Genomic DNA, 11666 nt, shown 5'->3' with positions numbered 1-11666 from the left:
TGGGATAGGAATGGGGCAAGTAAACAAGAGCAGTGAGTGATAACAGAGCACCAAAAATTTCTCCCTGTGCAAGAGTAGTCCTATTACCATATTTAATATTTATGTACTTTACGTATTATCAATATCGGTATGAATTTTCGCTGACAAATTACTAATGCTCTTTTGTCTGTAGAATACGTTACAATAGGAATGGAACAAGTAAACAAGAGTAGTAAGCATAACATATTTGGTACAGATGTTTTTCTTAAAGTTTCCTCGTTTCTTGCTCCATCATTCTAAAAACTGTTATTATTTTACAAGGAAGTGTGAGGAACGCTTAGATGTACAATTATTGGAACTGAACATCAAAGAAAGTAGATAGACCATTAAAATTATGTTCGTGCTGTCTCATGAAACACGTTTAAGAAAGCACATGACTGCCACATCAAACAGACAGAAATGAAACCAGAGAACAATACCTGGTTTAATCAGCAGTGAACACGTGAGTAATTTTATTAGTGAGTCTGTTAATAATTTGGTGTTCAAAATAAAGGCAGAAATGGTAATTATGTGCAGTAGTTATGAACCATTCTGAGTTCTAACCTCCAAGATTTCTCCCCCGAAATACCCAGAGCGGCCTTCCCCACGTCACTAATCTAACATACTCCATGAGATTTTCCATTCTTTTGGTGTTTCGAATATTAGGGATGTGTTTTTTTTTTTTGGGGGGGGAGTGTTCTGGATGTTTTTTTTTTTTTTTTTTGCGATTATTTAGGATGTTTTAGGTGCGTTGGCGTGTTCTACGTGTTTTGGGATGTTTTAATAGTGTTTTGGTGTTGTTTGAGTGTGTTTGGGGATATTTTGGGATGCACTGTGGGTGTTTTAGCGTATTTTGGGGTGTTTGGGTGTGCTTTGGACTGTTGCGGGTGTGTTAAGGGTGTTTCGAGGAGGTTTTGCTGTTTGATAAAATATGATAGTTTCCAACTAGGCTACATCTCTCTCTCTCTCTCTCTCTCTCTCTCTCTCTCTCTCTCTCTCTCTCTCTCTCTCTCTCTCTCTCTCTCTCTCTCTCTCTCTCTCTCAATGTATAGCTTGTGACATTAATCATTTGTTGAGAATATCCAAATGCAAATCATGTGAAGAATAAGAAAAATCAAAAACCCTTCTTCTCGACTTTCTTAGAGTGACTTTTGTCGATATTATTTTATTAAGATGTGAATGAAATCACAGGCACATGAAAAATAATGTTAAAAGAATGTAGATTTCTAAAGTTTGTTATGAAATAGAAAAGGTTACGAGATATCTATTGTGCTATAACAAAATTTTGTAAAGCTCGTCTCATTTGGTACGATAATTATTGTAAATCTACGGTTCATCTAGGTTTTCTGATCTTAATGCAACGGCATGTGATGTGTGACAAAATATGAGGATCTGCTGAAGTATTTTTTGTTATGGTATCCAGAAGACCAGGAGGAAAGAAGGAAAAATGTAAAATGGCAACAATCATATAAAGTAGAAGAGGAAGACATAATTATAGGGACATACCTGTTTGGAAATAGATATACTGAGGAAACAAAGAGAATAATGCATAAATTTTGAGTAAAAAGAGAAAATAAGGGGAAAGAGAAAGAACAAAACATAAGATCCAGATAGTGAGAAAGGATACATCGGCAGGGTGTGCCGTTTCTAAGGCAATACCCGACCGACAGTTCACCTGAATTCGGGCAACAAATTATCGAAAAGTATTATGTACCATTATCTACCATCGTTAGAAAAATAAAAGTAAAAACATTATTGCTTAAGAGAGAGAGAGAGAGAGAGAGAGAGAGAGAGAGAGAGAGAGAGAGAGAGAGAGAGAGAGAGAGAGAGAGAGAGAGAGAGAGAGAGAGAGAGAGAGAGAGAGAGAGAGAGAGTGGTGTGTGCGACAGTTTTTAAATAAAGGTACGATATACAGCGAGGGGGTTGCCAGGCGGTGGTGGTGGTGGCGTTGTCAGTGTTGTGGTGCAGCCGCTGTGTCCGGGAGTGAGGGAAGCAAAACACTGCAATCATGGTACTGGAAAGCACAATGATATGGTAAGATGTGGTCCTGGTGTGCGAGGCGTTACCTGAGTAATTACTGTGACTCCTACAGGTGTGTGAGGTGTGGTGTGCGGTGAGAGGTGTGTGTATGTGTGTATGTGTGTGTGTGTGTGTGGCCGTGACGAGGCGGAATTGAACCTTCGCCTGCTGCTTGTAATAACATTTGACACCATTTTGCTCTAATTCATTATATTAGTGAGCAGTTGTGTCTTTGTTAGATGAAGTGTTCTGTGCATTTCATATCCGTGAGTCAAAGGCCATTTATCAGATATTTTCCCTTTATATTGATGGAAACGGAGGCTGCACACCAAATTCTCGTTTTAGTACGGCACACTAATACCATTGCAGACTCATCCAGAAGACCATTTGAACTTGTGTATTTTTTTTTCCCCCGTTCCAGGCAAGTCTTTTCCAACAAGGCTGGCCCTCGGTGAACCATTACATATGTGCTTGTGTCTGGTTCACCCACCGCTGCAAGACCTTGTGTGCTCATTTATTGTAATTATCTTATTGTGCCTCCCATGATAATCGCTTTCCTAATGTCAGATTTTGGTCTTCCTGCACCCATCGCCTTTTTGTGTGTGACCTGGCCTTGTTCAGCGAGTGGTATTTGTCTGTGTAGAATTATGCTGTTATTTTACCTTTTTCTTTCGTTCTTATTTACTAGGTTTGTGGTTTTTGACATTCATATTGCTCTCTGCCAGTTATTTCTTTTACTTTTTTTTTTTTCCAAGATTTTTGACATCTGTTTATATTGCTAGTTTCTCCTCAATATCGTGTGGTCTAATGATATAAATTTTATCTTTTGTTTATAATATTTCAACCAGATGCTGATAATTTATGAGATATTCAATTTTGTTCATGACAATGGCACACTGCAAGCATTCTGGGATGATGGGAGTCCTACTGAACAGCATTTTAGCATTGGATTGACTTTTTGTTTGGTTATGATTGCAAAAACCCTCCATACATGTTACTGCATTTACAACTTAACATTTTCTTCATACCTACTTGTTCAGTGCACAGTTTGATAGTTCACTTCTGGAAAGCTTTTGAGGAGGATGACTGGGGGTATTTTTTTATTAATATTTCAGTCAATAGGAAAACTCTTCCAGGCAAGAAGACTTATATTATAGTACAACTTCATTTACTGTTAAAGATGATAAAATATGCATTAAAATCTAAATTCTTCATAACCTAGCAGGTCTCACAGATGATAAAATTCAAAGTTAAAAGTAAAGTAAATGTCATGAATGTGTCGTATTGACTAACATTTCATTCCTTGAATACTTTTAACTAAACCAGTTGTTTACAATTAATAATAACTAAGAATTCTTTGTGAATTATTCATAATTATGTTTAATAATTAAAATTGTTAAATTACTAAAATTATGGACTGTATATTGTAGCATTTTATGTACAATAATAAAAGGAATAATTCATATTAAAAATCCTCATACAAAAGCTCAACCAACTCATTCCCCCTGTAGGAATACATGCGTCCCCCAAGGAGGCATGTCCTGCCATTTGGGAAACTTTAGTGTAAATATAAATGATAAGACTTTATTGTATGTTATATAATCATTACTCTATAGGTAATCAGCATCAAGCTAAATCATTCTTAATCTATTCCACCTTCATTGTAAGTCCCATAGTAAAAGCAAAACAATAATCAGGGAGTAAGTTCTCTGACAAATTCATATTCTTATTGCTGCATAATGGCTTATAGTTTTACACCTATTTTCTATCCTATTTTCTTCTATCCATATCCTTACTGTAGTACTAAATAAGTCTCCCTTTCCTTTTGCTACCACCAGTGTGGACAACAGTGAATATATGCGGAATGGTGACTATGTGCCCACTCGTCTCCAGGCTCAGCAAGATGCAGTTAACACCATCTGTAGGTTCAAGCTTCGCTCCAATCCAGAAAACAATGTGGGTCTCCTGACTCTGGCCAAGTGAGTTGATAGGATGGTGTGAGGAATAAGTATAGAATGGTTGTCTTTGCAAGTATGAATGTCAGATAGAAGAGTTGGAAAGGTGAGCTGGGAAAGTTTGTAAGAGAGGTGTATGAGTCATCATCATCATCATTTTCATCATCTTGTAGATAATCTTTCACATGTTTTATTAAGTGTGTTGTTAAGGCATCTTCACTTCTGTTCACTTTGTTAGTGCTTTCTGACTATTATTCTGTACTAATGAAAATGAATGATCAAAGTGTAGAGAGTGAATGGATATGAAAGAGGGTTAAGGTTGAAAGATTCGAGGATGAAGGAATAAAAAGAGGAGTATATACCAAGTGATGTCACAGACACTGAGTGATGGGTGGGAGAAAGTTAATACTGTTGGATATGGCTTAATTGACTTTACTGTAGTACTTGGTATGTGGTTAGCATATAGACGGATTATTATGTGAAGAGTGAGAAGTATGAATGTTGGCATTAAAGCTACTTGTACAAGGAACTAATCAAAGAACACATTTGCACTGAGGGATTTTAGAATTCAGACATTCAGTGCACTGCTAGAGTAGATGCAATTGAGTACCAAGATTAGGAGAGCTTAACCAGTCAATACTATTTGTATTGTCAGTGCATATTGCAATTAAAGGTAATAGTTAAATAAGTTAGGAAGATGTCTGCTGGCTAGTTTTAAAAGAAAGAAGTTTATGGAGAATTCTTCCTGTCTAGCAGCACAGAGGTTCTGGCAACACTAACAACTGATGTGGGCAAGATCCTGACTCCACTCCACAAGGTGCTTCCCAATGGAACCATCAATCTGCTCACTGGAATCCGCATTGCCCATGTGTGTATTCAAACATTCTGATAATTATTTTTCTTGAGTTTTTAGTATCCTTGACTACTAATGAAGGTATGCCTCATTTATAACTGTAAAACCTTGAGATTCTCATGAGAAGTAAATTCTGAACATGTAATTATAATGTCAGTAAGTGTAGTGGAAATGTAACTGTAATAATGTCAGTAAGTGTAGTAGAAATGTGATAGCTGAATCATTACAAATGCAGAGAATGTATGCAGTTGCATTGAAATATGTATGATGTATAGTGAATCCAGCCCAACTTGATACTCAGGGTGATGGCTGTTCCTGTCCTGCACTGCTGTCACGTTCACAGTCGACAGGCACATGGTGATCTCCCTCTCTCACCCATATTGTGATCCTTTGCCTTAATCATTCCAAAATTAATAATTGTTATATATGACTGCATGTTTTTTTTTAATGGCTTTCAATTTGATGATGGAACAACAATGTTGTATATCTTCTGGTACACTTGGCAACGCTCACAGGCCATGCAGTGCTGCTGGCCCTGTGTCCTTGACATTTTTTTTTTTTTTTTTTTATGTAGGAAGGACACTGGCCAAGGGCAACAAAAATCTAATAAAAAAAATGCCCACTGAAATGCCAGTCCCATAAAAGGGTCAAAGCAATGGTCAAAAATTGATGAATAAGTGTCTTGAAACCTCCCTCTTGAAGTAATTCAAGTCGTAGGAAGGTGGAAATACAGAAGCAGGCAGGGAGTTTCAGAGCTTACCAAAGAAAGGGATGAATGATTGAGAATACTGGTTAACTCTTGCGTTAGAGAGGTGGACAGAATAGGGGTGAGAGAAAGAAGAAAGTCTTGTGCAGCGAGGCTGCGGAAGGAGGGGAGGCATGCAGTTAGCAAGATCAGAAGAGCAGTTAGTATGAAAATAGCGGTAGAAGACAGCTAGATATGCAACATTGTGGCGGTGAGAGAGAGAGGCTGAAGACAGTCAGTTAGAGGAGAGGAGTTGATGAGACAAAAAGCTTTTGATTCCACCCTGTCTAGAAGAACAGTATGAGTGGAACCTTCCCAGACATGTGAAGCATACTCCATACATGGATGGATAAGGCCCTTGTACAGAGTTAGCAGCTGGGGGGGTGAGAAAAACTGGCAGAGATGTCTCAGAACACATAACTTTATAGAAGCTGTTTTAGCTAGAGATGAGATGTGAAGTTTCCAGTTCAGATTATAAGTAAAGGACAGACCGAGGATGTTCAGTGTAGAAGATGGGGACAGTTGAGTGTCATTGAAGAAGAGGGGATAGTTGTCTGGAAGGTTGTGTCGAGTTGATAGATGGAGGAATTGAGTTTTTGAGGCATTGAACAATACCAAGTTTGCTCTGCCCCAATCAAAAATTTTAGAAAGATCAGAAGTCAAGCGTTCTGTGGCTTCCCTGCGTGATATGTTTACCTCCTGAAGGGTTGGACGTCTATGAAAAGACGTGGAAAAGTGCATGGTGGTATCATCAGCGTAGGAGTGGATAGGACAAGAAGTTTAGTTTAGAAGATCATTAATGAATAATAAGAAGAGAGTGGGTGACAGGACAGAACCCTGAGGAACACCACTGTTAATAGATTTAGGAGAAGAACAGTGACCGTCTACCACAGCAGCAATAGAACGGTCACAAAGGAAACTTGAGATGAAGTTACAGGGAGAAGGATAGAAACCGTAGGAGGGTAGTTTGGAAATCAAAGCTTTGCCAGACTCTATCAAAAGCTTTTGATATATCCAAGGCAACAGCAAAAGTTTCACCAAAATCTCTAAAAGAGGATGACCAAGACTCAGTAAGGAAAGCCAGAAGATCACCAGTAGAGCGGCCTTGATGGAACCCATACTGGCGATCACATAGAAGGTTGTGAAGTGATAGATGTTTAAGAATCTTTCTGTTGAGGATAGATTCAAAAACTTTAGATAGGCAGGAAATTAAAGCAATAGGTCGGTAGTTTGAGGGATTAGAACGGTCACCCTTGTTAGGAACAGGTTGAATGTAGGCAAACTTCCAGCAAGAAGGAAAGGTAGATGTTGACAGACAGAGCTGAAAGAGTTTGACTTGGCATGGAGGCACATTTTCGCAGAACAAGAGGAGGGACACCATTAGGTCCATAAGCCTTCCGAGGGTTTAGGCCAGCGAGGGCATGGAAAACATCATTGCGAAGAATTTTAATACGTGGCATGAAGTAGTTAGAGGGTGGAGGAGAGGGAGGAACAAGCCCAGAATCGTCCAAGGTAGATTTTAACAAAGGTTTGAGTGAAGAGTTCAGCTTTAGAAATAGATGTGATAGCAGTGGTGCCATCTGGTTGAAATAGAGGAGGGAAAGAAGAAGCAAAGTTATTGGAGATATTTTTGGCTAGATGCCAGAAATCACGAGGGGAGTTAGATCTTGAAAGGTTTTGACATTTTTTGTTAATGAAGGAGTTTTTGGCTAGTTGGAGAACAGACTTGGCATGGTTCCGGGCAGAAATATAAAGTGCATGAGATTCTGGTGATGGAAGGCTTAAGTACCTTTTGTGGGCCACCTCTCTATCATGTATAGCACGAGAACAAGCTGTGTTAAACCAAGGTTTAGAAGGTTTAGGACGAGAAAAAGAGTGAGGAATGTACGCCTCCATGCCAGACACTATCACCTCTGTTATGCGCTCAGCACACAAAGACGGGTCTCTGACACGGAAGCAGTAGTCATTCCAAGGAAAATCAGCAAAATACCTCCTCAGGTCCCCCCAACTAGCAGAGGCAAAACGCCAGAGGCACCTTCGCTTAGGGGGATCCTGAGGAGGGATTGGAGCGATAGGACAAGATAAAGATATGAGATTGTGATTGGAGGAGCCCAACGGAGAAGAAAGGGTGACAGCATAAGCAGAAGGATTAGAGGTCAGGAAAAGGTCAAGAATGTTGGGCGTATCTCCAAGACGGTCAGGAATACGAGTAGGGTGTTGCACCAATTGCTCTAGGTCATGGAGGATAGCAAAGTTGTAGGCTAGTTCACCATGATGGTCAGTGAAGGGAGAGGAAAGCCAAAGCTGGTGGTGAACATTGAAGTCTCCAAGAATGGAGATCTCTGCCAAAGGGAAGAGGGTCAGAATGTGCTCCACTTTGGAAGTTAAGTAGTCAAAGAATTTCTTATAATCAGAGGAGTTAGGTGAGAGGTATACAGCACAGATAAATTTAGTATGAGAGTGACTCTGTAGTCGTAGCCAGATGGTGGAAAACTCGGAAGATTCAAGGGCATGGGCACGAGAGCAGGTAAGTCATTGCGCACATAAACGCAACATCCTGCTTTGGATTGAAAATGAGGATAGAGAAAGTAGGAGGGAACAGAAAAGGGGCTACTGTCAGTTGCCTCAGACACCTGAGTTTCAGTGAAGAAAAGAAGATGAGGTTTAGAAGAGGAGAGGTGGTGTTCTACAGATTGAAAATTAGATCTTAGACCACGAATGCTGCAGAAGTTAATGAAGAAAAGTTGAGGGGGGTGTCAAGACACTTAGGGTCGTCGACAGAAAGGCAGTCTGACCTGGGGACATTTATGGTCCCCTCCCCAGATGGGGACTCCGAGGCTGGTGTAGGAGTCGCCATGATGATTTTAAAATTTTTGAGTGAAGGGTGTGTGTGTTATTAGGTGCTTGTAGTTTTGTGTGGAGGAAGAGAGTTGTCTTTAGAGGGCAGGCTGTGACTGCCCCCTTGTGTTGTGAGACACAAAGGGAAATGTTCAGTGAGGTCACAGCTGGGTTTAATGATAAGTTCACAGCACCCCCTGAACAGTGCTTTAGACCTCACTGGGAGTAATTATCGTTTCGGCAGGTGTCTACTGCCTCCTACATGACTCCCCCAGGCTGCTTCCTGCTGGCCAAGGTCAGGTCAGGTCTCTCCAGGGTTGGGGTAGCAATGTCTTGGACAGGTACAACCAATGCCCTGAGTACCAAGTTAATCTGGATTCACTATACCAATGAATGAAATTGCTCTCCCATACTAAGTAGTTACATCCTCAGTTTAATGAAATAAGAAACTTATGAACTTGTTGGAAAAAGAAATTACTCTGATGTGAATAATGATTTTTAATCTGATTAAAATTTATCAAGAATCAGGTGAATAAAATTATTTTATTTAAATTATAACAACCATTGCTACTGAGGACTGACCTTGTGATATTGGAGGAAATTTTAATCAAGAATTGTTGACCACAGAGTGCATTGCAGGATACCATTACTTGCTACCAAATTAAACTGAATATTAGTGTGACCACAGTCTCTGTCACTGGGAATTTCTCTGGAATGAATTTTGAGCCCAGACTTTTATGTAACTGTACTCTCATTTTCAAACATTTAAAGTGCAATGCTGTGCTATCTATTGGGTCATTAATTACCCTACCTAATGCAAGGGAGTAAAGTGTTGTGTCACATAAAGACTCATTTGTAGCTGCTTTTTGTGTCATAGGTGGAAAATCAGTGAATGGGGAAGTTGGGAATGTTAGGTAAGCAATGTATTCTGATTAATTAGGATCAGTGTTATTGCAAGTGAATTTAAGTGGTATCTTCATGATGTTTTGTCACTGCAGCTGGCCCTGAAACACCGACAGAGCAAGAACCACAAGATGCGCATTGTGGCTTTTGTAGGCAGCCCTGTGGAAGTAGAGGAGAAGGAGATTGTCAAGGTGGCCAAGAGGCTCAAGAAGGAGAAGGTCAACATTGACATCATCAACTTTGGTGAAACGGTGAGAAGAGAGAGAGAGAGAGAGAGAGAGAGAGAGAGAGAGAGAGAGAGAGAGAGAGAGAGAGAGAATGCATTAAAATAAAAATTTCAAGATCATCTCATCTACATTTTAATTTTCCAGGATATGAACCAGACACTGCTTGAGTCTTTGGTGAGCACCATTAATGGACGTGAGGGGGGCAGCTCCCACTTGGTGACTGTGCCTCCTTCCCCACACCTGGCTGATGCCTTGCTCTCTTCTCCCATTGTTCAGGTAAGAATCACACAGAGCACCCATGCAGACTGAGACTCACTTCTCTCCATATTTTGATGACATCTGTACTCAAGGTTTTCCAGCTATAGTTATTTCAGACTCCCTTAATAACTGTAGCCCCTCCTTATTTTGATGTTAGGATCTGTGAAGAATACAGTGTACATGTGCTACAGTTTAGCATAAAATCCTGTGTTCCTTTGTTATTGTTTTAGTCTTGATGTTATTATGAAAATTATGTCAGATTTTGTAACAGTACCTCCGGTAGTTGTTGAAATGGTGGGAGCAACACAGATCAGTTTGTAGGAAAGAACTGTGTGTGATTGACAATTTTTCATTATGTTGTGACACACTTCTGGATTACCAGTATTTATTGAATTAATTAACTAATTTTTTGTTGGAATGTTAAAGGAACCCTCTCTTTGTGTGTACGCCAGTGTGATGTGCCTGTGCAGGAAACATTTGTAAGTCATGATTGAAAATCTGATGAGTATAGGTGTGTCTGGTTAAGGATTGGAAAGTAAGTACTAGACATTTATTGTTTATATCTTACATTTGGTTGGGAAGAAGCAATATTAGTTTTGTGCTGTGAAAGTTGATGGAAAAAAATGCCATAATTTCCGAAAGGTAGCAGAGCACTTTGTTTTGAGGCACAAGTTTGATCACAAGATTGATACTTTCATGATGGAAAGTTGAACTCTCAGTTGGGGTGTCTCAGGAGTAAAACAAAAATATGTCAAGGAACCATGCTGAGTTTCCAGTGCTCAGCTTTATCTCATATTATAACAGTGACAGTTTTGTCTAAAGTAAATGTCATATTTGGTAATTTCATTGGTGTGTGGACTGTGCTGATTGCCAATTCTTCATTTGGCCCACAGGGTGAGGATGGGGGCCCAGCAGCCACCTATGCTTCAAGTGGTGGCTTTGAGTTTGGAGTTGACCCCAATGAGGATCCAGAACTTGCATTGGTGAGTCTTGTTGATGTTTTGTTTTCAGCATTAATGGCTCTATTTGCTTATGCCCATGCACTTCACCCTTGCATAGTGTTGTGAACTGTTTTCAATTGTGTTAAATGTCAGATTACCACCCTATTAGTTTTATATCAGTTATAGACAAAGTGCTGCAGTCTGTTATATAAAAAGAACTCATGAACACACTGGTATGGATTAATTATTGATTCCCTGCATGGTTTCATGGTTAGTGGATCATATCTGACAAATTTTTTTTTCAGCAGATATTGACTTGAATTAAGATATAATATAGCCTTATTTCAGCAAAGCTTTTGACAGAGTTACCCATCATAGATTATTAAGTAAAATTTGAGTTCATGGAACTGATAAGGAAACTTTTCAGTGGATCAAAGACTGGCTCAGCTGTTGGGAGTAGAGGGTACAGGTGAATGGAAATTAACAAAAATTGAGTCAGATTATTTGTGGGGTTCATCAGGAGTTTGCTTTAAGTCCATTGCTTTTCATAACCTACATTTATTACATAAACTATGGGATTGGTAGTGACAAGTATAATTGCCGACACCAAAAGTAGGATTAATCAAGTCAGGGCAAGTGTATTACAGAGGGACTTAGACAGTGTATGAGTGGTCAGATATGGGAAATGAAGTTCAACATCAATAAATATAGGTAGAAGAAACATCTTCAGTAACTAGTTCAAGTGCAGAAAGAGATTTAGAAGTAATAGGACTCCCCAATCTCTGGTCTAGGAAGCAGTTCACCATTGCCTGCAGCAGAGCAAGTAAACACTTCTTTTTTTATGAATGGGAGTGTAAATAATATAACTGAATACTTTGACATGTAAATAGCTATGGATAAGGTGCACTT

The 11666-nt window shown here is 39.4% G+C and overlaps 1 protein-coding gene across 2 annotated transcripts in view; it reads left to right on the top strand.

The window, feature by feature from the left end:
* The first annotated feature begins 1906 nt into the window (after window positions 1-1906).
* Window positions 1907-11666, top strand: part of LOC135091523 (26S proteasome non-ATPase regulatory subunit 4-like) — a 16476-nt gene continuing 6716 nt past the window's right edge. The window contains exons 1-6 of one of the 2 annotated variants that reach the window (XM_063989266.1): window positions 1907-2052; window positions 3876-4016; window positions 4749-4860; window positions 9427-9582; window positions 9703-9834; window positions 10710-10799. In XM_063989266.1, the coding sequence (XP_063845336.1) occupies window positions 2027-2052; window positions 3876-4016; window positions 4749-4860; window positions 9427-9582; window positions 9703-9834; window positions 10710-10799 (657 nt within the window). In that variant the 5' untranslated portion in view covers window positions 1907-2026. Of the gene's footprint in view, window positions 2053-3875; window positions 4017-4745; window positions 4861-9426; window positions 9583-9702; window positions 9835-10709; window positions 10800-11666 lie in introns of both variants that reach the window. The other variant, XM_063989257.1, reaches the window with a different exon arrangement.

This window comes from Scylla paramamosain, chromosome 3 (assembly GCF_035594125.1).
Source record: "Scylla paramamosain isolate STU-SP2022 chromosome 3, ASM3559412v1, whole genome shotgun sequence".
NCBI classification, from domain to species: Eukaryota; Metazoa; Arthropoda; class Malacostraca; order Decapoda; family Portunidae; genus Scylla; species Scylla paramamosain.
Note: the sequence above shows the minus strand (reverse complement) of the source record. Positions and strands in the feature narration are given on the sequence as shown.